Here is a 27,670-nt window from a genome sequence, read left to right as displayed (position 1 = left end):
AGAGTATATTATATAGATCTAGATCTAGTACTACCACAACGTTACTTTACTAACTCTAGCAGACTCTAGCTATATAGATCTAGATCTACGACATTGTGGTTGATAGATCTAGAATATATCATCCTAAAAAAAAAAAATATATATAATCATCTATCTGTATATATACTCATAGTGACTCATACTGTATTGGTACTGCCAGTACTGGTAGGTACTACTCAACTACTGACTACTGTATTACTAGGTACTACTAGAGTCTAGTATACTTAGTCTTAAGTAAGTTAAGTATACTATCTGTCTAGTCCTAGTAATAGTATTTATAGTAGTATTACTATAACTATTGTAATTGTTAGAGTTACAGTAGCTGAGTAGGTACTAGACTCTAGATCTAGAGTAAACTAGATCTAGCTAGTTCTAGACTAGTCACTAGTCTCAAGTCTGTGACTCTCACTTACTTATGTTACAGTGTTACACTATCACTACACTACTAGATCTAGATCTACACTCACTATTCTCAGTCTAAGCTCTGTAGTCAGTCTCGGAGTAGTTTATTTTAGTTAGCTGGAAATGTGAGTCTACATCTCTACGACTACGGCTCTACTAAGACTAAGCAAATTTAGTTTAGCAACGTTCGGCGAGAGTCTAGAATCTAGTCTACAAATCTATAAATCAAATAAGAACATAAAACTAAAATGTTATTTAACCTTGGTTAGGGCTAGGGCTTAAGCCAATAATAGAATATGCATCCTCCGTTTGGGACCCCTCAACTCAAGATAACATTATCAGAAACTGGAACAGACACAAAATAGAGCAGTGAGATTCATATCAAACGAATATTCACACTTAACCAGATTAGCACCTTTAGTAAAATCACTAAATTTAGAAAGCCTTCAGGACAGAAGACTCAAAAGTAAAGTAGCAACTATACATAAAACACTGAACCATAATCTTCAAATACAAAAACAAAGTTTAATAAAATACTCTGAAAGACTCAAAGATAAAGGCACATTACTCATCCCATATGCTAGGACAAATTTGTACAAATACTCCTTCTTCCCTAGTGCTATTAGAGCATGGAATGGGTTGCCTGAGCTAGCCGGGAAAACCATTGACTTGGCAGAATTTAAGTCATTGGTTAATATGCTTGACGCGTAATCATCTTCTTTTTTGAAGTAACGTCTGTATTATATAAGATAAGTAGATAAGAGTCTACTCACTCACTGGGATCTAATCTAGACTAGAGAGAGTCTAGATCTAGAGACTAGAGAAGAGACTAGACCTAGAGTCTATATAACCTAATTTGATCCTCTTGGTTCTGACATAACTGACTAAACCAGTCATTAGATTGACTAGATATTTAGATATTATAATGTAGATTCTTATAACTGGACACCGACTTTCTGAAACTAGGTCAAATTGACTGTCAAATTTTTATTTTATTTTTTTATTTGGTGAAGGTTTAACTTACAAAAAAAAAACTGAAAGCAGATTCTTATTCTTCAACTAAAGGACAATAAAAATAGCTGTGTTCCTTTGTATTACCACCTATAGCCAAGATTTTATTTTAAAATAAGTTGGGTCACTTCATGCTCCTATATTGAACACAGTTTTTGTGCTTTCCCCTTCATTGGACAGTGAGCACCGTCATTGAACACCACTATGTAATTGCTAAAAAATTATATATATATTATATCTCTGTGTTAATTAAAAATTATTTAGATTGTATTAAAAGAAGTAGATTCACTTCTGCAATATGTATTTATAGTCTTTTTCCTCATATACTCTCTCTCTCTCTCTCTCTCTCTATATATATATATATATATTTGTTCCAGAAGTCGCCCAATAAAACATACTCAGCCCCAAGATCACCGTAAATGGACAGCCCCTTAATGTGGTAGACCACTTCACATATCTAGGTAGTATCTAGTGTCAAATGACGCCTCACTTTCAAGGGAAGTTGATAACCGTCTGGCCAGGGCCAGTAGCGCTTTTGGACACCTTCAGGCGAGAGTTTGGCGGAACAGGTTGCTCCGTCTGCCTACAAAAATCAGTGTCTACCAGGCGGTGGTTCTCTCAACCCTTCTGTATGGCTCTGAGACATGGACACTATACAGGAAACATCTAAGACTTCTTGAGCTCTTCCACCAAAGATGCTTGCGCTCAATCATGGACATACGGTGGCAAGACCGCACTACCAACAGCGATGTCCTTGCGAATGCCGGTATGGACAGTATAGAGGGACTTCTTTTGGTCCGACATTTACACTGGGTAGGGCACGTATCCCGTATGGGAGATGAACGTATGCCAAAGGCAGTCTTTTTTGGTGATTTAAAAGGTGGTCGACGTAACAGAGGCGCCCCACGGAAACGCTTCAAAGACCAGCTTAGGCGTCAACTTTCCTTGGCTGACATAGAAGAGAGCACCTGGTTGCATGCGGCCTCAGAACAAGACAGCTGGAGGTCACTCACGAAAACTGTGGGATACACATTTGAGACCAAAAGAAAATCTGCTGTCGAGGACAAACGCAGACGGCGAAAAGAAAATCTAAATCGACCACCTGCGGACAATGGTTATGCTTGCCCTGGTTGTGGTAAAATATATAAGTCATAGCTGGGACTGTGCAGCCATGGGAAATACTGCATTCCTCACTAATATTCAGACTCGAAGACTAGCCTTATTATTTTATATATATATATATATATATATATATATATATATATATATATATATATATATATATATATATATATATATATATATTTATATTTATAGCTAAGAGGAGCATGAAAACATTTATATAATATACTAGTTGACACACGGTGTAGCATTAGCTGTAATTTGGCAGGGCCGGCCTTAGGTCACTGCAACCTATGCAACCGCCTTGGGCCCAGCACTTTCATAGTACCCGCGCTAATTCTAGGTCTATAAATTATTAAATTAAACCATTTTATAACTTATAACAGATTTCCCACAGCCTCCTGATTTACCAGGAGCTCTTGGAAATCTAAAAAAAATTGAAAAATATATGAAAAAGTCCTGGAAATCTCTGAAAATTATTAACATTTTCTGAAAACTCATATATACAAAAATTGCCATTTTGGGGTGTTATTCAATATGGAAACGCCAATACTACACCCTATTAAAAAAAATGGCAATATGCAATGCCTGTGATTGTGTAATCTGGTCAAAGAAGCTTCTCGCGCCTCAAACTAATGAAGAATTACTTGAGGTCAACAATTCTCGTAGATAGATTGAAACATTTAGTAATTCTTGAGTGTTATCTATGTAGGAGATAGATTTTTTATAATATACTGTATGACTTCGCTACACACAAGGCTTGTAAAGAAATTCTGTACATATTAAAGAATGAATAAAATGCAAAGATGAATTAATTTTCTAATCTAATACAAACTCTTTTTCACTTATTATCCGTATCCCTACCCAAACTTGGCTCTGAAAAATCCGTTTCGCATAGGGCCCCACAATGGTTAAGTCCGGCCCTGGTATTTAGTGACAGGTGAATACAGAGTAGATTACTTGTTCTCCCTCCCCCCCCCTCCCCCTTCCTCTTTTTTTTTTTCGCCGCTAAAGTTACATGGGGTCCGACTTGCAGAAATAAAAGAGTGATCTTACCTTTACTTCTTCTTGTCCAAACTGTTGAGCCATGATGAGAATTATATATATATATATATATCCTGCTTTCTAGACCAAACCTCTAGAAAGTCTAGCCCCACCACTGCCTCACTGTTCCATTCATGACTGAATGACACATTACAGGAGGAAATAGTACAAAAAAATGATTGTAAGACATAAGTACCAAAATTCTAGCCAAAACTTTGCTTTCATAGATTCCATTTTAAACATACCAAGTGATCAGAAAAGAATGTGCCAAAACCATTGCGCTATATTTAAAAAAAAAAAAAAAAAGATACCCTAGCTGGACACAAATGTTGTTTATAACTTCAAATTTTTATTTCATGCTTTACAAGTGCTTAATGTGACCACCATCGGCAGCACAGACTACATCAAGCCAATATAAACATTCCTCCCAAAAGCGCTTCAGAATTTCCCTGTTAACTGTGTTATTCAATCATGTCTCTAATATTTATTGGCAATGGTGGCACACAAACCTTGTCTTTAAAAGTTGCACACAGTGAGGTCAGAGAACCTAGTAGGCCAAGCGCACAAAGTAAGATTTTAAGCACCTTTTCTACCAATCTACCACTGAGGTTTGTTTTCATTCAGATAAGTTTGAACCCTGACATGCTCATGTGGCAGTTTCCCATCTTGTTAAAAAATAAAAGCATTTGAATCTGCTTGCTGTAAAGCAAACAACTAGATCTTATTTAAAATCTTATAAGAAAACAATTATAATGTGTTCTCACATTCATTGTAGGGCGGCACAACTGAAACATTACAAAGATTAAAGTTTTTTACTTTTTTAAAGTTACTAATTCAATAAACTTAATTTGGGAAAGAAAATGTATTTATCAATTTAAACATAAGTTGTTTATTTTTCAGAACTGGACAATCAGAGAACAGGATGTTGTTTCATAGTACAAGCAGATTTTTAATACCATATTCATCAAGGTTTAACATATTAAAATGTAAATATTTGGTCTTACAAACATTGCATCAGCCTAACAAGAATTTTTCAACTTTATATTTCTTTCATCCTTCGGTTCAAATTGATAAAGTGTTTCATGATTTGCCTGACAATTTACTCTATAAACATTTGCCATCTAAGATTGGCTTTAAAAGAAGAGTGGCAAGCTTGTATTCCACTAGTACAGTTAGTGAAGATCACAAAATTGAAGATGATAAACCATCAGCACGGACACCCATCAGAAAGGAAAGAATGGAAGGCCAAGAACTATTGAGAATGACATTGTCCCAGAAGAGTGAGCTTACTGCTGAAGATTGGACACAATTAGGAGAAAAGTTAACTGCAAATGTAAAAGAAAATTGGCAGGTTCTGTGCATGCATACAATCTATATTGATGGCAATTTGAATGCTGGGAAAAGTCTTATTAGCTATCTGAATCAACAGAACATAGAATTGAGCCCTATCATTCTCACCTTTTATATTGGCTTACTTGGGAAAACAGCTAATCATTCAGAGGATCAAGAAAAAGAAATGATGCATTATTTTAATGTTCTGAAATCTAAGCTTGATGTATTTGATGCAGCTTCAATTGAGGTAGGGTTTATTCTTTTACTAGCCATATTAAACCCATATATTATAATTCTGATAACTCATGTGTGTGTAAAAAAAAAAAAGGAGAAATGAGGTTTCATACATTTCTAAACATTTAAATCGTATTTATTGACACAAATTATTTTTTCTGTGTTTTATGACAATCCTGACAATTGAAGTACCATACTTTATAGCTTTTTGTTTGTCTATAGCCAGAAGATTCTCAATATTTGATGCAAACACTTGTTTTGGATGGTTTAAACAGGGTTAGCAGTGTGTATACTACTTGAGTAATTTATTTTAAACAGAAATAGGGTCTAATAAATACTTGTAATGTTTTGTTCTCTCTCCATGCACACCTCATTTTATTTTTACTATTAATCTCAATTAATTTTTTTTCTTAGAATTTAGAATGAAGTAGAAATTTATTTGGTTGACTGTAATTTAGAAAATGTGCTCATTGTATGAAAATATTTATCAAAGTTACAGTGTAAAGATGAAACATGCTTATAGGATAGACTATCAAAACTCTCTAGAAATCAATTTTATAAATCTTATAAATACAAAGTAAAATATGGAGGAGTAAGTTCTGACCAAACTAATTGTACACACACCAATCTCGACAAAAAAACAGGTTAAACTGTACACATTTTTTTTGTTTTTGTTTCTGTTTTTACTCGTTTTTTGCTGTTATAATCTAGGTATATTTACTATATTTAAACTATCCTATGATATTCTAGATATAAATACTTTGTTTGAATTAATATGACTAATATAAAAATATATGAGAACAATAATAATTAATAATACCCCCCCCCATAGGCTGGTGTTTCTTAAGTAAGACAAAATTTACATTAAAAAGAGCGTCATGTCCACTGATTGGGATCAATCAACAAATTAAATTGACTGGAATCGATACACCTTTCTTCTGGTGTCTTCCCATGTATTAACATTATGGACATAAGTATTTAAGGTAAAAGATTTCCATACATTTTAGATGGACGCTATTGCCTCCCAACCAAATCTAATATATGGAACCATTCCCTTTCTATCACTAACCATCCAGTCTATTTATATAAATGCGCCTGTAAATTAAATCTCTTTAGCTGTCTATTTCATAAATATTTTGTATGTTAGTTTATATACATACCTATTAGATGGCTTTCATTCTAAGTACTATTCAAAAGACACAATCCAAATAAAATGCACATAGATCTAGAATCTTCCTGCTAAAAAGTTTTGTAATCAACTATCGTATAGTTCTGGTCGCGATAAAGTGTAGCGGTCTATTGCTCCAAATTCACACATAAGGCCACTAAGGATATCTATTACAAGCAGAATCTGTTCATAATTCATGAATATCCCTCAGGTACATAATTCGGCAAAAATTTAAAAAGTTAATGTCACAAAAGCTTCTAGATGACAAAAAAACCCGGCGAAGTTTTCGATAAATTCATGACTTTATTCCTCCGTGCAGAGTTCGATCTAGAACAGGTAAATCTAAATGACGCTTATCTGTTAGAACAAAGGTCTTTCCCCCTTGCTTGGAGTTATCGGTGCCAGGTGGGCGGAATTTTCACTGGTGTAAATATTTTTCGGAATAGATATTCAATAGATAAACCGCAGGTTGAAGAATGCCAGCAGTGGACTTAGGGACATTCATTGATTTCAAGCCTTACAGCGCATTGTTTTATGTAGTCAATTCATCTATATGTATAGTTTAGCATTTTATTAAATTTCTGAAATGACTTTGATTTCTTAGAAAACACTGTTGATTAAAATAGTTCCTACGGGACAATCAAAGACCTTTCATGTCTTTACTTTCCCCAACTAGGTTCGGTACCCATTAAAGTTGTGTGGACTCAGAGGAGCCAGAAAAAATAAAGAAATTCAAAATCCCAGTCTTCACCGAGATTCGAACCCAGGACTCCAAGTTTGGAAGCAAAGAGCTTAACCACTCAGTCACCTCATCTCTCCACGTCTTGTTATTGCTACAGCCAAAAGAGAATGAAACATTACCCTTTATTAATCATGGCTGCCTAGGCGAACGATATGCACTTTGGGAATGTTAAAGTCGCCTTAATAATAATAATAATAATAATAATAATCTGTATTGCCCTGTGTTCAGGTGCCGTCCTGCCCAGAGGTATGTAACTGTAATGTAACATATACATTATACAAAATTAACATACACACACAAATTGTGAAAAAACAAAACAACAATTATTGTATTTATTTTTTGTTACGTAAAAAAAAATATTTATTCATCTATTTTTCGTGTCGAAATGATTTTACAGACTGCGTTTTAATTAAACATGACGATAAGTCTGTAGGCCTAACCATGGCCTAATGATATGGTAGACTGGCCTGTAGAAGTTAGTAACTATCGGGAATTTCTTGCGTGACGTGACTGTAGTTTTAAAACATTACAAGGATTTAGTCTAGAGACCGATTTAACGACAGTTGTTTTGAAGACTGTGAGAAATACGTATTCTGATAAGAGCTTCGTGGAATCATAATAGCGACATTTGATTAAATCTTAAAGTTATCTAATTTTTCAGTCTTAAAATTAAATTAAAGTATAGCTTTCATATAGCGCTACTTTCCTGCTTAGGCCTATAGCATACTCATAGCGCTATGGCCCAATCTCATTTGTGGATAGATGGGCGGGGGGGGGGGGGGGAGGGCGTATCTGGGAGAAGGTTTTTCCGTGCTGCCTCTAGTCTAGGCGCTCAGTAAACGCTCAGTCATGTGTCGAACCTCGAGCCCCCCATCATAGGTAGCAAAGCCAAGTCAAATTCAAACGTACTTAGCATCTTGGCCACGCATCCCACTAGAGCAATCTTCGAGCAATTCATTTGTTCTTTCTTTACGGTGTAAGTTGTAGTAAGCTACTCGTCATGGAACTCCTGTATGCTGATGATGCAGCTATTGTGGCTGATTCTGATATTCAGCTACTGTCCCTGGTTGAAAAAACTATCTGCTGCTTGCCAGAAGTTCGGCTTAAACATCAGTCAAAGCAAGATTAAGATACTTGTCCAAAATACAAACACTGCACCTCAAGTAAGCATTAATGGCCAACCACTAGACATTGTTGATCACTTTTGTTACCTAGGCTCCATCATATCCAACAACACTCTACTGGATAGAGACATAAACAACAGGATAGCCAAGGCAATGGCCACCATGTCACGGTTGCAGAAAAGAGTCTGGGACAACATATTGCTGACTAGCTACCGGACCTGTGTGTTGAGCACCTTGCTGTACGGAAGTGAAACATGGTCAACCTACTCATGGCTGGAAAAAAAGCTGAATGTCTTCCACCTCCGATGCCTAAGGCGGATCTTTAAAATAAGGTGGTAAGATAAGATAACCAATGAGGAAGTGCTACAAAGAGCAGGGTGCCAGGACATCCGCTCTGTTATCAGAAGCAGAAGCCTTGGCTGGCTTGGCCACGTTCGTAGAATGCCAGTAGGTCGACTTCCACAGGACATCCTGTATGGCGATCTAATAGAAGGCAGGAGAGCCGCTGGTCGCCCACTTTTACGTTATACGGATGTATGCAAACGCGACATGAAGCTCTTCAAAATCGACACTGGCAACTGGGAAGAGGTGGCACTGGACAGATCCACATGGAGAGAGAGCATAAAGGAAGGGTCACAGATTGCAGACGTCATACACAACAGAAGCAGAAAGAAGGGTGAAAATGCAACGGCGCCTGTTGATTATATATGCCCAACCTGCGATCGCAGTTGTGTATTAAGGATTGGCCTCTTTAGTCACACAAGAAGTTGCAAAGGGAAAAGATCGTCTCTCGAGACGTAAAATGCCACAGGAAGTTGTAGTAAAATGCATACTTATATACAGCACGCGTGTAATCAGTCCAACAAAGCTATCAAGTCAGTTCATAGACAACACCACCAGTAACAGCAAAAAGCCCAAGAAATCTGATGTTTAAAGGTCAAACGTGTCAGTGTACATAGCATACTTATATTTGCTTGCGTGTTTCAAACATTAGGCCAATAACCAGCTGAAGTAGATCTCCTCAATGTTTGGTCTGAATAAATGTAAAACCAGAAGGTTCTGTGGCAATTTACGTCTCGAGAGAGGATCTTTTCCCTTTGCAAGGTTAGGCCACTAACATACATTGCTCACGAGGCAGAACACAAAAGGGAGATTTTAAAGCTAATTGTTGTTTTCATGAATACAGTGCCTTCGTACATCACTAAATTAGACCTACAAAACTGCACAATTGTGAACAATAGTTGACCATTTGATTGTCTGACTATCCTTAAGCGGGTGGTGGGGGTGGGGGGGGGGGGTAGGGAAAGAACGATACTCGCTACTTCGAGGCCTCTCGCCACTAAAAATCTGCAATAAGTCTGTACTAGACTGTTACTATACTCTACATGGCTTACAATCCAATACAGAAACAGGCCCACTTTTTGTTGTTCAACTTAAAGACTTAAATCTTTGACCATTTGAAGACACGCACCTCATGAATTGAAAAGGGGAGAGATGAAATATTAAAATATCAACAAAATGTATTTCTGTGAGATTGTTGTAGTCGTTTTGTGACTGAAGGATGCCACACAAGTATCAATAGAAATAGTAACTAATTATTTATACTGGGTGATTTAATTTCATCACAAATGTAGGCTCAACTGCCGCATCACTTTGGCAGCGTTTCTCAAACTGTGTGCGTGTGTGTGTGGGGGGGGGGGCGTCCGTCTTCCTGACAAAGGGAGCGTGACGTTCTGATTAAATGGGTCTGGGGGGTAGAGAGGCTGGTCAAGGAACACAATAATATGCTTTCAAAAAACATAGCTAATCTAAGGGGAAGAACAGCACATTTACTGCAATATATATATATATATATATATATATATATATATATATATATATATATATATATATATATATATATATATATATATATATATATATATATATATATATCAATACTGTAGAAGTTATTTGGCTATTCGATATCAAACAAACAAATTAATTACCAATAATTAATTGATAAATTGGTTGATATTTATTTATTGATTCGTGTTTTGTTAGGTACCAGTACAATAAATAATTTTTTAAAGTTTCAACTTGATCCAAGAATGAGTGTGAGAGAAATAAAATGTAAAATTTTCTAAGGTGGCAAAAACCCAAATATCTAGACAAATCTCTGAATATTGAAGAATTATTTCATTGTCTTTATTAAACAAAATAATTAATAACCAGTAAATAATTAACTATTTTTTTAAATACTTTTATTGATACATGTAGCCTATTGTCTTCGCCAACGAATAATTGTGTAAAGTTTCAACTTGATCCGATATTTTGCTATTTTCATTGTAGTCAGAAATAGGCCTACGTGTTTGAATCTTAACTTAGTCAAGTGACATTATTACCAACGTTTCAAAATGTAAACTATTTTCAGTAAGAGACGTACAGTGGTTTCATCTTCTAAGCAGAGCCTTTTAAAATGTAATACATCCCAGTTTTGTCGAGATGTGTTGCAACAATATAAACTCAAAACTTTTTGAAGAAGACTTTTCTATACACTATACCAGGGGTGGGCAAATTACCACCCGCGGGCTTCATGCGGCTCGCCGAAGCGTTTTATTCGGCCCGCGTACACCTATTAGGTGTGTCCACAGATTATACATATAAAAAAAATGCAAATATATTAAAAATAAATAATTTAAAATATCTCTAGAAATAATTGAAACATGATGAAGAGTCTAAAGAAACATCATCTATGCATGTCGTTGTAAAAATAAAAATAGTAAAAGATGATTCTAATTAGCAAGATGATAAAATATTATGTCAATGGCTCTAATTCAAACCAGCATGTATTCAATGTTATGAAAAACTGTGTAAGTTTTGAAAGCTGAAAGTATTGGGTTGACATGAAACAAGATGGCGAGTTTAACAACTGTTGGAGTCCGTGCTTTGACTAAGAAAAACATAAGTTTGTTTTATGTTAATATAGTTCGTCCATCGTGGTTCGATGATGACCACTTTTTTTTTCATCCAGGGGGTTGAGGGCTTTGCACTGGGGTTTTGTGCCTCCTCATGTGGCTGGTGAGACCTATGTGAGCCCGGAATATTCGGCTGTACACTGGACAGGTTATTCCAGCTGGAGCTAGTGTCATTGGCCTTGCTTTTCTTTTCTGGCACTTTTCTTCTGCCAGCGCTGTTCTCTTTTCCTCAGCAACCTGTGCGCCAGTTTTCACAGCGCGACGCCATGATGCTCTGTCATGTGCCTCTTTCTCCCAGGTGTCTGGGTCTATTCTGAACATCTTCAGAGAAACTTTAAGGGTGTCCCTGAAGCGTTTTGTTTTGTTCGCCTTGCGAGCGCTTTCCTTCCCTTAATTGGCCATACAGTAGCTGTTTATGGATACGGCGGTCTTCCATTCTACAGACGTGTCCTGCCCATCGCAGCTGGGACTGCATCAGGAATGTGTGGATGCTAGCAGACCCACTCTTCGAAGGACTTCAGTAGCCTATCTGGTATTTTTTCTTGCCATTTGACGTTCAGTATTTTTCTTAGATATGTCACGTGGAAGTGGTTCAGTTTCTTTGCATGTTTTCTGTACATTGTTCACGTTTCTGAGGCATAGAGCAATGTACGGAGGATGACAGCTCGATAGACCCCTAGCTTAATTTGTATTTCAATTATTTGTGGTGATACCTCAACTGTTCCAGACATTTTTAGACATTTTGCCATAAGATGCACTGGCCTTGGCGATACGCAGATCGATTTTTTTTTATCGATCTTTCCGTTTCTGGAGAATGTGCTGCCAAGATATGTGAATCTGTCCACTGCATTTATATCATGCCCATTTATCTTGATGCTTGGATCCGAGTAGGCTTTCCCTGAAGCAGGATTGGGTTGGCATGAAACAAGATGGCGAGTTTAACAACTGTTAAAGTCCGTGCTTTGACTAAGAAAAACATAAGTTTGTTAATAAATATCCCAATCATAAACTCTTACCTTTACCAAAGGAAATTTTGCACTAAGCGGCAGTGAATATCAAACATATTACTGACCCAATTATCTCAGTGAAACAAAACATTTCGATGTTTGGTACCACAGCAGTGTCCGCTGGCTTAGCATGGGCAAGGTAGGGGCCTATTGAGAAGACTATGGGATCTTAAGAAAGAAATTGTTATGTTCCTTGAAGGACATCGACTGTGACTTTGTTACTTATATTTGTAATGAAGCGTGGAAGAATGACTTCCTATTTGCCATTGGCAATGAGTTGTTTGCACTGAACTGTATGTGCATGTTAAATCTTTTCAAACAAAGTTTCTTTGCTTTCGTGTTAAATTGCTACTCTTATATTTTTGTACAGAATTTGTTTCTCTATCAGTTACAGTGAGACTTAAAGCTTAATGGTGTATTTTCAATTTGAAATGTGATGTTCAAAATGAAAATCTTAATTAAGGAAAAAAAACATATAATATATATAGATCTAGTTCTGGCCAAATAAATTATTATTCCAAAAGGAGAAACCTATGTAGCAATATCAACCATTCCTATAATAATAAGGCTTGTCTAAGTTGTCTTCGAGTCCGAAGATTAATGTATGTCACATTCCTACGCAGCCACAGTTCGACCTACTGACTGTGATCTACATACTTTGCACACCTAGCCTAACGCATACATAACCATACCTAGAGCTATAGGCCTATTCATTTCGCAAATTCATGAGAACTTTGAAAAGTCTTGACATGGATCTCGTATACGACATTCTCTTTAGATTTTAGTTGGAGTATATTAAGAGTAATGGCTCTACTCTAGAGTAGCGTATGTGAATTCTTAGAGGACGAAATGTTTTTGGTTATCAAGTTTGTGGTCAAATCAGATTAACTGTTTCCGGTTTAAGCCTTGATATCGAAAGTAGACGTCTTATTCATTGAAACACAAATTAGTCAACTAGATCTATAGAGAGTATATTATATAGATCTAGATCTAGTACTACCACAACGTTACTTTACTAACTCTAGCAGACTCTAGCTATATAGATCTAGATCTACGACATTGTGGTTGATAGATCTAGAATATATCATCCTAAAAAAAAAAAATATATATAATCATCTATCTGTATATATACTCATAGTGACTCATACTGTATTGGTACTGCCAGTACTGGTAGGTACTACTCAACTACTGACTACTGTATTACTAGGTACTACTAGAGTCTAGTATACTTAGTCTTAAGTAAGTTAAGTATACTATCTGTCTAGTCCTAGTAATAGTATTTATAGTAGTATTACTATAACTATTGTAATTGTTAGAGTTACAGTAGCTGAGTAGGTACTAGACTCTAGATCTAGAGTAAACTAGATCTAGCTAGTTCTAGACTAGTCACTAGTCTCAAGTCTGTGACTCTCACTTACTTATGTTACAGTGTTACACTATCACTACACTACTAGATCTAGATCTACACTCACTATTCTCAGTCTAAGCTCTGTAGTCAGTCTCGGAGTAGTTTATTTTAGTTAGCTGGAAATGTGAGTCTACATCTCTACGACTACGGCTCTACTAAGACTAAGCAAATTTAGTTTAGCAACGTTCGGCGAGAGTCTAGAATCTAGTCTACAAATCTATAAATCAAATAAGAACATAAAACTAAAATGTTATTTAACCTTGGTTAGGGCTAGGGCTTAAGCCAATAATAGAATATGCATCCTCCGTTTGGGACCCCTCAACTCAAGATAACATTATCAGAAACTGGAACAGACACAAAATAGAGCAGTGAGATTCATATCAAACGAATATTCACACTTAACCAGATTAGCACCTTTAGTAAAATCACTAAATTTAGAAAGCCTTCAGGACAGAAGACTCAAAAGTAAAGTAGCAACTATACATAAAACACTGAACCATAATCTTCAAATACAAAAACAAAGTTTAATAAAATACTCTGAAAGACTCAAAGATAAAGGCACATTACTCATCCCATATGCTAGGACAAATTTGTACAAATACTCCTTCTTCCCTAGTGCTATTAGAGCATGGAATGGGTTGCCTGAGCTAGCCGGGAAAACCATTGACTTGGCAGAATTTAAGTCATTGGTTAATATGCTTGACGCGTAATCATCTTCTTTTTTGAAGTAACGTCTGTATTATATAAGATAAGTAGATAAGAGTCTACTCACTCACTGGGATCTAATCTAGACTAGAGAGAGTCTAGATCTAGAGACTAGAGAAGAGACTAGACCTAGAGTCTATATAACCTAATTTGATCCTCTTGGTTCTGACATAACTGACTAAACCAGTCATTAGATTGACTAGATATTTAGATATTATAATGTAGATTCTTATAACTGGACACCGACTTTCTGAAACTAGGTCAAATTGACTGTCAAATTTTTATTTTATTTTTTTATTTGGTGAAGGTTTAACTTACAAAAAAAAAACTGAAAGCAGATTCTTATTCTTCAACTAAAGGACAATAAAAATAGCTGTGTTCCTTTGTATTACCACCTATAGCCAAGATTTTATTTTAAAATAAGTTGGGTCACTTCATGCTCCTATATTGAACACAGTTTTTGTGCTTTCCCCTTCATTGGACAGTGAGCACCGTCATTGAACACCACTATGTAATTGCTAAAAAATTATATATATATTATATCTCTGTGTTAATTAAAAATTATTTAGATTGTATTAAAAGAAGTAGATTCACTTCTGCAATATGTATTTATAGTCTTTTTCCTCATATACTCTCTCTCTCTCTCTCTCTCTATATATATATATATATATATTTGTTCCAGAAGTCGCCCAATAAAACATACTCAGCCCCAAGATCACCGTAAATGGACAGCCCCTTAATGTGGTAGACCACTTCACATATCTAGGTAGTATCTAGTGTCAAATGACGCCTCACTTTCAAGGGAAGTTGATAACCGTCTGGCCAGGGCCAGTAGCGCTTTTGGACACCTTCAGGCGAGAGTTTGGCGGAACAGGTTGCTCCGTCTGCCTACAAAAATCAGTGTCTACCAGGCGGTGGTTCTCTCAACCCTTCTGTATGGCTCTGAGACATGGACACTATACAGGAAACATCTAAGACTTCTTGAGCTCTTCCACCAAAGATGCTTGCGCTCAATCATGGACATACGGTGGCAAGACCGCACTACCAACAGCGATGTCCTTGCGAATGCCGGTATGGACAGTATAGAGGGACTTCTTTTGGTCCGACATTTACACTGGGTAGGGCACGTATCCCGTATGGGAGATGAACGTATGCCAAAGGCAGTCTTTTTTGGTGATTTAAAAGGTGGTCGACGTAACAGAGGCGCCCCACGGAAACGCTTCAAAGACCAGCTTAGGCGTCAACTTTCCTTGGCTGACATAGAAGAGAGCACCTGGTTGCATGCGGCCTCAGAACAAGACAGCTGGAGGTCACTCACGAAAACTGTGGGATACACATTTGAGACCAAAAGAAAATCTGCTGTCGAGGACAAACGCAGACGGCGAAAAGAAAATCTAAATCGACCACCTGCGGACAATGGTTATGCTTGCCCTGGTTGTGGTAAAATATATAAGTCATAGCTGGGACTGTGCAGCCATGGGAAATACTGCATTCCTCACTAATATTCAGACTCGAAGACTAGCCTTATTATTTTATATATATATATATATATATATATATATATATATATATATATATATATATATATATATATATATATATATATATATATATATATATTTATATTTATAGCTAAGAGGAGCATGAAAACATTTATATAATATACTAGTTGACACACGGTGTAGCATTAGCTGTAATTTGGCAGGGCCGGCCTTAGGTCACTGCAACCTATGCAACCGCCTTGGGCCCAGCACTTTCATAGTACCCGCGCTAATTCTAGGTCTATAAATTATTAAATTAAACCATTTTATAACTTATAACAGATTTCCCACAGCCTCCTGATTTACCAGGAGCTCTTGGAAATCTAAAAAAAATTGAAAAATATATGAAAAAGTCCTGGAAATCTCTGAAAATTATTAACATTTTCTGAAAACTCATATATACAAAAATTGCCATTTTGGGGTGTTATTCAATATGGAAACGCCAATACTACACCCTATTAAAAAAAATGGCAATATGCAATGCCTGTGATTGTGTAATCTGGTCAAAGAAGCTTCTCGCGCCTCAAACTAATGAAGAATTACTTGAGGTCAACAATTCTCGTAGATAGATTGAAACATTTAGTAATTCTTGAGTGTTATCTATGTAGGAGATAGATTTTTTATAATATACTGTATGACTTCGCTACACACAAGGCTTGTAAAGAAATTCTGTACATATTAAAGAATGAATAAAATGCAAAGATGAATTAATTTTCTAATCTAATACAAACTCTTTTTCACTTATTATCCGTATCCCTACCCAAACTTGGCTCTGAAAAATCCGTTTCGCATAGGGCCCCACAATGGTTAAGTCCGGCCCTGGTATTTAGTGACAGGTGAATACAGAGTAGATTACTTGTTCTCCCTCCCCCCCCCTCCCCCTTCCTCTTTTTTTTTTTCGCCGCTAAAGTTACATGGGGTCCGACTTGCAGAAATAAAAGAGTGATCTTACCTTTACTTCTTCTTGTCCAAACTGTTGAGCCATGATGAGAATTATATATATATATATATATCCTGCTTTCTAGACCAAACCTCTAGAAAGTCTAGCCCCACCACTGCCTCACTGTTCCATTCATGACTGAATGACACATTACAGGAGGAAATAGTACAAAAAAATGATTGTAAGACATAAGTACCAAAATTCTAGCCAAAACTTTGCTTTCATAGATTCCATTTTAAACATACCAAGTGATCAGAAAAGAATGTGCCAAAACCATTGCGCTATATTTAAAAAAAAAAAAAAAAAGATACCCTAGCTGGACACAAATGTTGTTTATAACTTCAAATTTTTATTTCATGCTTTACAAGTGCTTAATGTGACCACCATCGGCAGCACAGACTACATCAAGCCAATATAAACATTCCTCCCAAAAGCGCTTCAGAATTTCCCTGTTAACTGTGTTATTCAATCATGTCTCTAATATTTATTGGCAATGGTGGCACACAAACCTTGTCTTTAAAAGTTGCACACAGTGAGGTCAGAGAACCTAGTAGGCCAAGCGCACAAAGTAAGATTTTAAGCACCTTTTCTACCAATCTACCACTGAGGTTTGTTTTCATTCAGATAAGTTTGAACCCTGACATGCTCATGTGGCAGTTTCCCATCTTGTTAAAAAATAAAAGCATTTGAATCTGCTTGCTGTAAAGCAAACAACTAGATCTTATTTAAAATCTTATAAGAAAACAATTATAATGTGTTCTCACATTCATTGTAGGGCGGCACAACTGAAACATTACAAAGATTAAAGTTTTTTACTTTTTTAAAGTTACTAATTCAATAAACTTAATTTGGGAAAGAAAATGTATTTATCAATTTAAACATAAGTTGTTTATTTTTCAGAACTGGACAATCAGAGAACAGGATGTTGTTTCATAGTACAAGCAGATTTTTAATACCATATTCATCAAGGTTTAACATATTAAAATGTAAATATTTGGTCTTACAAACATTGCATCAGCCTAACAAGAATTTTTCAACTTTATATTTCTTTCATCCTTCGGTTCAAATTGATAAAGTGTTTCATGATTTGCCTGACAATTTACTCTATAAACATTTGCCATCTAAGATTGGCTTTAAAAGAAGAGTGGCAAGCTTGTATTCCACTAGTACAGTTAGTGAAGATCACAAAATTGAAGATGATAAACCATCAGCACGGACACCCATCAGAAAGGAAAGAATGGAAGGCCAAGAACTATTGAGAATGACATTGTCCCAGAAGAGTGAGCTTACTGCTGAAGATTGGACACAATTAGGAGAAAAGTTAACTGCAAATGTAAAAGAAAATTGGCAGGTTCTGTGCATGCATACAATCTATATTGATGGCAATTTGAATGCTGGGAAAAGTCTTATTAGCTATCTGAATCAACAGAACATAGAATTGAGCCCTATCATTCTCACCTTTTATATTGGCTTACTTGGGAAAACAGCTAATCATTCAGAGGATCAAGAAAAAGAAATGATGCATTATTTTAATGTTCTGAAATCTAAGCTTGATGTATTTGATGCAGCTTCAATTGAGGTAGGGTTTATTCTTTTACTAGCCATATTAAACCCATATATTATAATTCTGATAACTCATGTGTGTGTAAAAAAAAAAAAGGAGAAATGAGGTTTCATACATTTCTAAACATTTAAATCGTATTTATTGACACAAATTATTTTTTCTGTGTTTTATGACAATCCTGACAATTGAAGTACCATACTTTATAGCTTTTTGTTTGTCTATAGCCAGAAGATTCTCAATATTTGATGCAAACACTTGTTTTGGATGGTTTAAACAGGGTTAGCAGTGTGTATACTACTTGAGTAATTTATTTTAAACAGAAATAGGGTCTAATAAATACTTGTAATGTTTTGTTCTCTCTCCATGCACACCTCATTTTATTTTTACTATTAATCTCAATTAATTTTTTTTCTTAGAATTTAGAATGAAGTAGAAATTTATTTGGTTGACTGTAATTTAGAAAATGTGCTCATTGTATGAAAATATTTATCAAAGTTACAGTGTAAAGATGAAACATGCTTATAGGATAGACTATCAAAACTCTCTAGAAATCAATTTTATAAATCTTATAAATACAAAGTAAAATATGGAGGAGTAAGTTCTGACCAAACTAATTGTACACACACCAATCTCGACAAAAAAACAGGTTAAACTGTACACATTTTTTTTGTTTTTGTTTCTGTTTTTACTCGTTTTTTGCTGTTATAATCTAGGTATATTTACTATATTTAAACTATCCTATGATATTCTAGATATAAATACTTTGTTTAAAGTTTCTTATTATATATATAATCTAAGTATATTTTCTTTGTTCATAAAGAAAAATAAAATTGCCTTAAATCTACTTTTGATACCATCTGCAGGTTCTTGTCAGTGGTATTAGTAAAACCAGGTATTACTTAGAATGCCTTCCCCTGCTGAAACTCTATCAAGAGTTTAACTCATTAAGCCAAAGCCTTTTGTGTGACCTCCTTGAAGCAGGACTTAAATACATGAATGATGAAGTTATAAAAATGGCATTTTCAGAATTCAACTTTGGAGATGCAGAAGTATTAAATATAACATTACGTGTACCTAAGGTAAGGGTTTTCATTACATTTAACTATTTTAAAAATTACAAGCTCTTATATGTTTGAATCTATTTAAAATGCTTCTGTTTCTATTTAAAATAGATGATTTATAATTATATATATATACCTTTGATTACAGATGGTGCAGACATGTCTTGTTTCAGGAAATGAAAAAGGTTTTGAGATGCTAATGGATTTTTTGCGACAGCATCGTCTGAATTTACCAAAGTCAGGATTAGATAATATAGTTGAACATTTTCAAAGGTAATTTCTTGAACTTAATGGCTCTAAAACATGCCCAGAATAATGATTGTTTCAATCAGAACATTTCCACACTTATGTTTTAATGATTATTTTAAAGTTATTCTTTGCTGCTTCCTTAGATTTTTTGTTCAAATGATAATTTATCTGGTATCATTTTCACTTTTGTAAATACTATAGCTATCAACCTGATAAATGGAGAATGCAATTTGGACAAAGCCATCCTAAAAGGTATTTGTTAAAAATGTATTGCACTTCTAACAAGTTCTACAGCTAGTAAAGTATGCTTGTTGTCACACATGAAGTTTTATGTCTTGTTGTTGAGTCTTAAGTTATAGTTTAAAGAAGAGAATCAAAATACTCCACAAGTAAAAGAGCAAACTAGACAACTTCCATTCCATCAAATGTTTGTCATTTTGTTTAAGTTGCCTTATATGACAAGTTTGGTTATCAACAGTCTATTAAACTAGTTATAAAGGGCTGTACTAATGTATTTCATTTGATCAAAATGTTCACATTTTAAATTTGTTTATTGGAAGAGAGTGCCTCTAATAGTACCAGTTAGAGCAAAAAAAATTTAATCTGAGAGTGAAATATTAACTAAAAAAAAAAATACCATTAACAGTTCTTCAGATTTCAAGAACAAATATTTTGAAGCCCTGCACAGAATTTCTAAGATTTTTTTTTTGGTCATTCTTGCAATGTTTTTTTTTTTTTTTAAATCTTGCTAATGATTCTTTGGCTTTTTATGATGATGCATAAATAAAAAATGTTTTTTGATATTTCTATGATGAAAATCAAAAATATTTTCAATTTGAAATAAATTTACAAAGTTAACATGCTCTCAGTGATCAGAAGTTAATATTGAAAAGGAAAAGTTTTAAAATCAAATTTACAATTGATTTTTTTTAATAATCTTGTGGACAAGACATTATTAAGTGCAATACTGCTTCCTCATCATAGGTTCTTTTTTTTTTTTTTCATATATGCACTAAAAGTCAAAATTTGCATTAAATAAATATCTATGTAAATTTACTACATTTGAAAAAAAAATCTAACTGCATAGGTGATATTGCTAAATAATTTCATTAAATTTGTAATGAGACATGTGGGAGATTTGAGAAAGGAATCAAGGTAGTTAGGTCATGTTGTATGTCTGTATATTACCTAACATGACCCCTAGGAACAGGGCCTAGCTGACTTCCTCTGTTTTGTGAATGTGCCTGGTGGCTAATGGAAGGAGCCAAATGCTGATGAACTAAAAATGTTTACAAGACTTGTACTATTTGATTAAGAATTAACTAATTATTCATTGAGATTTGAGCGAGACAGCTTTGTAGAAGATGTAGAAATATTGGTAAAACTTCAGTCATAATAAAATGTAAACTGTTGAAACTTTGCTGTTTAAGAACAAAATAAAAGAACTTGCCATGACAAAACCATAATATGAAATAGCTTGAATAGAATTTTTTTTTTTTTGTAATGTTTTTTTTTTTTTTTTTATGAATTAAGACTTTTAAAAAGATATTTGATCTACCCATGGTTAAAAAGTATTGATAAAAAATATCAGCCTGATTAATTTCATTGGATTTAAGTTAATGATCGCATCACTTTATCACTACAGTGTTTTAAGAGTTAACTATAGCTTCAGTTAATCTCTATATAGTTTTAATAGTTAACTATAGCTTCACTTAATCTCTGCAGAGTTTTAAGAGTTAACTATAACTTCACTTAATCTCCACAGGGGTACTTGCAATGTCTGTCACACTCAATTGAAGGAGATTGAAATTACTGAGTCAGAGTTTTCAGCTGTACGGAAAGCATTCCTTTCACAAGTCATCATTGGTAAAAATGTCTTCTATAAGTCCAATCCTCTAGAGGTCAAAAACTTTATTCACTTTGTCAAAGTGAGGGGACCTTTTGACATAGTTGTTGATGGACTGAATGTGTTGTATAAAGGTCATGGACCTCCTTCCAAAAGTAAAGTGAGTAAAACAGTAACATTAGAATAAGATTTTTTAAGATCAAAAGTATAATTTCACTGTGTGCATCTGAATGTCATGTAATTTAATAAGGAATTTTTTTTGTTACTAAAGAATGAAACATAAAAAGTAAAGTTTCCCCTTTCAGACCTTACGATCTATGGGGTAGATGATGTTAAGGTCATCTGTTTCTTTGGCTAATGGTTAATGAGCAGGGCGTTATGTGGCCAGCACAACGACTAACTGCCTTTACTTTCCCTAACTAAAGTCAGGTACCCATTAGAGTTAGGTGGACTCAGGGGCGCCCTAAAAATCCTGCAACTCAAAATCCCAGTCTTCACTGAGATTCAAATCCAGGACCTCAGGGTCGGAAGCCAAGCTATTAACCCATTCAAACACCGCGCCCCCAAAGAAAGAGACATACTAGAAGAAAAAAAAAAAGTCTTTGGTAATTTAAATAGAGTTAAGTAAGAAATTGTTTTATATTATAGACAATTTTCTAACTTGATTTCAGCTGTAGATTGACAAGACTCTCAGAAGCTGTCTGAGAAATATGGTAATCATTAATTAAAAATTAATTAATATTGTAATAACTTAAGTGAGGCAACTCATATTGGCTCTCTCTTGGGCGGAAATCGTTTGTCTACTAATGTCAACATCCGACTTGTTTGGTCACAGATAGTGCGCACCTTCTTTCTGCACTATCTTGGATGGCGGTGCGCATGGCAAAGTCATAACAATATATATAATCCAATAAATACTAGGAGGTGCAGTGGCTGAGTGGTAAAGCACTTGGCTTCCGAACTGGGGGGTCCTGGATTCAAATCTCTGTGAAGACTAGGATTTTCATTTTCTGGATCTTTAGGGCACATCTGAGTCCACCCAGCTCTAATTGGTACCTGACATTAGTTGGGGAAAAGTAAAAGCAGTTGATCATTGTTCTGGCTACATCCTCATTAACCTTGGACCGCAGAACCAGATGAGCTTCAGATCTGCCCTATAGATCACAAAGTCTGAAAAGGGATCTTTTCTATAAAAACTAACACATATATTTTGTTGTTGTTTTTTTTCAGCTTCAGCCTGTATTATCCTACCTAATGAGACAAAACCAAAGAGTTCTTTTGTTAGGTAACAAAGTTCTAATGAAATGTCTACCAAAAATAACCAATCCTGAACTTTTTCATGTATTTCTCACTGAGACCACGTAAGTAGAACATTATTTATATTACGTTTTTATTTATTTTACTTCCGTTACACAAATTGTTTACGTCACTATTGGACATTTTCATACATGTATGCAAAGTTATCATAGAAGTAAATCCATAAAGGGCTCACTTTTTAGTGTATTTGTACTACAGAATTTGATAGTGTTATAATCAAAGCATTTTATGAAACCACTTGATAATTTTTTGTATTCTTTTCAGCAGTGTAGATTGTAACAAATCAATTTGTATTCTTTAGTTGGCAGCAATGTTTTTTCAATGTAGCATCCATGACACTGTTTAGTTTGTCAATTTATTTCAAAGTCTCAATAGATCTTCCTTCTTTCATTTTCTTAAATTTTTCTTTAGCTTCCATTTTATCACTACATTTCTTCATAACATTTTGTCTTTAATCATAACATTTTGACTTCCTTTTCTTACTGTAGTTTATATAAACAACATAAAGAGCAGAGAACTGAATAACTTTTAATATGAAAATCCACTATTAATTATCTCCTTTCTGTTTGCAGGAAAGCTGATGATGTATTTTACCTATACGCTGCCTTGCACAGTGGTATTGATTGCCTCATTTTGACATCAGATAAACTGCGAGATCATAGATTTTTGATGCAGAAAGATTTGCGCCCAATTTTTAATAAGTGGATTCAAAAAGTACAGATACATCATTGGTTCAATGACACAACAACATTTGCTGTCCTGGTTGGTATTATGTTGGGTTGTTTCTTTTTTTTTTTATATTTAACTTATTTGGTTGAGATGTAAAGTCCTAAGTTAAACAATCTGGTCAAGAAAAGACAAACAACATATATATATATATATATGTGTGTTTGTGTGTTATTTTAACTGTATTGGTGATGTTAGTAGGTGTAGCCATGTGTCAAGCTGACATGAGGCATCAGCAAAGTGCAAGTGTTCAACCATAACAATGTGCAAATCACTTGTGATGAGATCATGCAATTGTCTAGAAAGAACTGGAGACAAGTCCATGGTGTTTTGAGAAGGCTTTTGAACATACTATATAAATAGAGAGAGTGTCAGAGTCAAGATGATCCAGTACACAAGAGTCTGGTATATTGAGTCTAGAATTAGTTCAGGTCCAGTAAAAGTTCAGGATGAAAAGAAACAGAGTAGTAGTAGAGTTAGTACAGCAGTACATATATCTTCAATAAAGCAGTTGTACAGTCAGTGTTTTGTTTAGCCCATTGTACAGTCAGTGTTTTGTTTAGCCCATTGTACAGTCAGTGTTTTGTTTAGCCCATTGTATAGTCAGTGTTTTGTTTAGCCCATTGTACAGTCAGTGTTTTGTTTAGCCCATTGTACAGTCAGTGTTTTGTTTAGCCCATTGTACAGTCAGTGTTTTGTTTAGCCCATTGTATAGTCAGTGTTTTGTTTAGCCCATTGTATAGTCAGTGTTTTGTTTAGCCCATTGTACAGTCAGTGTTTTGTTTAGCCCATTGTAAAGTCAGTGTTTTGTTTAGCCCATTGTACAGTCTGTGTTTTGTTTAGCCCATTGTACAGTCAGTGTTTTGTTTAGCCCATTGTACAGTCAGTGTTTTGTTTAGCCCATTGTACAGAAGTTTGGCATGTCAGTTTGTTACTCTTACTGAAGAATCGTACACTATACATATTTAGAAACTGAGCTGAGTTCTTGAATTAGTTGTGTAATGTTGTATAGTGTTTGCCGAGAGCCAGATATTACAATAAAAATTGATATCAAATTTTGAAACAAACTTGAGACGAAATTTTATTTTTGTTCCCATTCTTTTTCAAGATTATAATTTATACAAAGTAAGAAAATGATTGAAGATTGCATTTTTAAAATTTGGTTACAATGACCTGAAACTCTATAATTATACAAAGTCAGAAAATGATTGAAGATTGCATTTTTTAAATTTGGTTACAATGACCTGAACCTTTATAATTATACAATGTCAGAAAATGATTGAAGATTGCATTTTTTAAATTTGGTTACAATGACCTCTATGATCTTCCTTGGAAACACGAAAAGTATTTCCAATTTGCTATTTTGTATCTTAACTCTATCTCCCCTAATTGACGATACTATCTTTTATTTGACCCCATTCTTGCACTTAAATCAATAATTTTAATGTTGATGATTAAATAGTCAGTTGTTTCATTTCTTTTCCTCCCTAAATATTTTTAATTGCTTAAAATTTAATTTTGAATAGTTTCCCTTTCTAAAACATTTTTTATTATTATGAATGTGTTTTAACCAAAAATATTTTTAAAGCGTGGAGGCTTAAAACGGCTCCATTTTCTTTAATGTTTCTGATTGTAGTTATGGGGATAATGAATTTAAGACAGTAGTTTTGTATGCTTTAGTCAAGTTATATATTACATTTTGTGAAAATTGTATAACTTTCATACAGGAGCGAATTCACCTCGATTTGAATCATAAAATATTATGGCTCTGATGAAACTTATCCCCAGTTTTCATTTTTAAAATTCCACAATCCAAAATTAAATTTTTGTTTTTATAAAAATGAATTTGTTTACATATAAAGGGCATAAAAAAAGTTCCCCTTTCAGACATTGTGATGTATAGGTCATCTGTTTTCTGTGGCCTACGGTTAAAGAGGGTGTCACATGGCCAGCACAACGACCAACCACCTTTACTTTTCCCCAACTAATGTCAGGTACCCATTAGAGCTGAGTGGACTCAGAGGCACCCAAAAATTCTGAAATTAAAAATCACAGTCTTCTCTAGGATTCGAACCCGGGACCTCCAGTTCAGAAAGCAAGTGCTTTAACACTCAGTCACCGCGCCTCCATAAAGGGCATGCATTCCCCTATAATTCTATACCAAATATAACAATTTCTGATAACAAACAAAAAGTTTTTGAAGTTTAATCATAACATACCCTGTTACGGGTATTGAAATACATAGGAACAAAATTCTGTCAGTACATAGAAAATAATTACTTTTTTGTTAGAGATATTATTTTTTAGTGAAAAAGATTCTATACACAATAGTCTTAAGAGCAAAATTCTTCAAATCTTGTATTTTATCTCATGATTTGTTTTGGAGAGAGATTTTTGTTTTGGAGAGTAGTGTGTTTTCCCCAAATTACATGACATATGCAAGTTTGAAGGTATCTCTATGCCTTTATTTAAATACACTGAAGAAACATGGTGTAGAAACTATTTTCCTTGAGTTGAAGGCTTTCAAACTCAGATCAATAAAACAAGAAATATGTAGATGAACGAACATAAAATATAAATCACTTGTACAAATAGAACAACTTTTGCTTAGCATCTTTAATTTGATACTTGTTGTTTTTTTTAACCTAAGGTTTTAGTAATACTAATTTGTTTTTATTAATTGTTCTCATCAGAGGAGAGATGTCTTTGACCTTGGGCCCGTCAAAGATGAGGGTGGTTGGCATTTGCCTGTGAACGAAGTGGATAAAAACTTTCCTTTTGGAAAAAATAGTCTTCTCTGTCTTCGGCATAAAGATTGGAAACAGGCATCCAGTCCTGATCCTGTTCTGCCACATAGCTCCATCAAGGCACATGACCATAGGTCACCAGGACAGAAAACAGACAATTTGAAACAAATGGACAAAGACTTCCAAGAATCACTAGATCAATTGAGACATTTTTACAAAGAAATGAATGTGAAAAAAGATAAAGTTGATAACAGAAAGAGAGTTGATAATGTAGAGTGGTTTAAGATGTAAATATTAATATTGGACTCTGTAGATATTTTAACACCAAAGCCAGTGACTCATCATTGTCTTCTGAGATAGGACCCATATGAGATATTTTTATGTAGACAAATGTAAAACATTTATAATAAACAAATGATAAATTTAAAAGGATTTATCATTGTGTTTACTTTTTCATTAATGAAAGTGATTTTTTTAGCGGCCCCCTAAAGGGGAAAAGACGCTATTAGTTTTGTGTGGAATGTCTGTCCGTCCTGTTTAGATCTTGTAAACTAGAAAAAATAGTGAAAATCTGACATCATATTTTAGTCAATTCAAAGTGCTGATGCAATGTCTACTTTTTTCTTTTCTGAAAGCGAAAAATCTAATTTTTAAAATCACTTATGCAAGCAGTTTTTTCATAAAAATACACTGCTTTTACAACTATTCACTATTAATAGTAACAAACACGGGAGGCTCTTTAGTAGGGGAGATGGCTATTTACCATATTTTTAACACCTTTTTGCAAATGGTTTTAGATTTTTGATCAAAAAATATTATTTTTACAATTGTATAGCTAAGTTATGTAAGTTCTGTCATACTAAATGCTTCATTTACAAAAAAAATCCTTTTTTTTTAAAGAGAAAAAATCTATTTACTATGCAAATAAGTTGGACATAATTTAAAACAACAATTAATAAATAGTTTTTCATATTATCGCGTGAACTGCAGAGGGCAAACAACACCATAGAACATAGAACTAAAGGAATTTTTTTTTTACGGAAATGTTTTTTTCTTGAGGCTTTGAATAAGAGATTGACCCTTTACAAAACAATTAGATACCGTACTCATTATAAGACATCAATCAGTTAAGCCAGGTTCACATCTAACTTTGCATTCACTTTGACCTACCCCTTGGTCCATTCTTCTCTGTCATTTGCCTTTGATAGAATTTCATTATGATATTCTTTCTGAAAATATTGAAACCTGCCTTTTTTCCTGCTCAGCATTAAGAGATACTAATGAGACTTGTCATCATTGGATTATAGCACATCATTTTTTTTTCTTTAATCAAAGCCAGTGGCAGATACATTATTTCTAAACCACTGATTAATATGGAGCATGC

At 34.5% G+C, this 27,670-nt stretch overlaps 1 protein-coding gene across 13 annotated transcripts; it reads left to right on the top strand.

Moving 5' to 3' along the window:
• Nucleotides 1–26,718, top strand: LOC106060539 (mitochondrial ribonuclease P catalytic subunit-like). Of its 13 annotated transcripts, none has more exons than XM_056032282.1 (10): nt 1–204; nt 4,519–5,197; nt 17,677–18,355; nt 19,204–19,419; nt 19,550–19,674; nt 19,852–19,902; nt 21,416–21,656; nt 22,727–22,857; nt 23,386–23,575; nt 26,233–26,718. In XM_056032282.1, the coding sequence occupies exons 2-10, from the start codon at nt 5,172–5,174 to the stop codon at nt 26,575–26,577; spliced, it is 2,004 nt and encodes a 667-aa protein (XP_055888257.1). In that variant the 5' UTR covers nt 1–204; nt 4,519–5,171; the 3' UTR covers nt 26,578–26,718. The 13 variants fall into 13 exon arrangements, with proteins under 13 accessions (XP_055888257.1, XP_055888258.1, XP_055888256.1 ...); XM_056032283.1 differs by having other exon boundaries at nt 1–241; XM_056032281.1 differs by having other exon boundaries at nt 1–273.
• The last annotated feature ends 952 nt before the right edge of the window (nt 26,719–27,670 follow it).

This window comes from Biomphalaria glabrata, chromosome 6, assembly GCF_947242115.1.
Source record: "Biomphalaria glabrata chromosome 6, xgBioGlab47.1, whole genome shotgun sequence".
Lineage (NCBI taxonomy): Eukaryota > Metazoa > Mollusca > Gastropoda > Planorbidae > Biomphalaria > Biomphalaria glabrata.
The sequence above is the reverse complement of the archived record's forward strand: the minus strand, read 5'-3'. Positions and strand labels throughout refer to the sequence as shown.

What these genes read in the sequence shown, in the direction of transcription:
- LOC106060539 (XM_056032280.1), top strand. Translation starts at nt 15,296, where the DNA reads ATGCTTGCGCTCAATCATGGACATACGGTGGCAAGACCGCACTACCAA. An exon ending in TAACATTACGTGTACCTAAG is followed by an intron (nt 19,420 to 19,549) that starts GTAAGGGTTTTC and finishes CTTTGATTACAG; the next exon opens with ATGGTGCAGACATGTCTTGT. An exon ending in ATAGTTGAACATTTTCAAAG is followed by an intron (nt 19,675 to 19,851) that starts GTAATTTCTTGA and finishes TAAATACTATAG; the next exon opens with CTATCAACCTGATAAATGGA.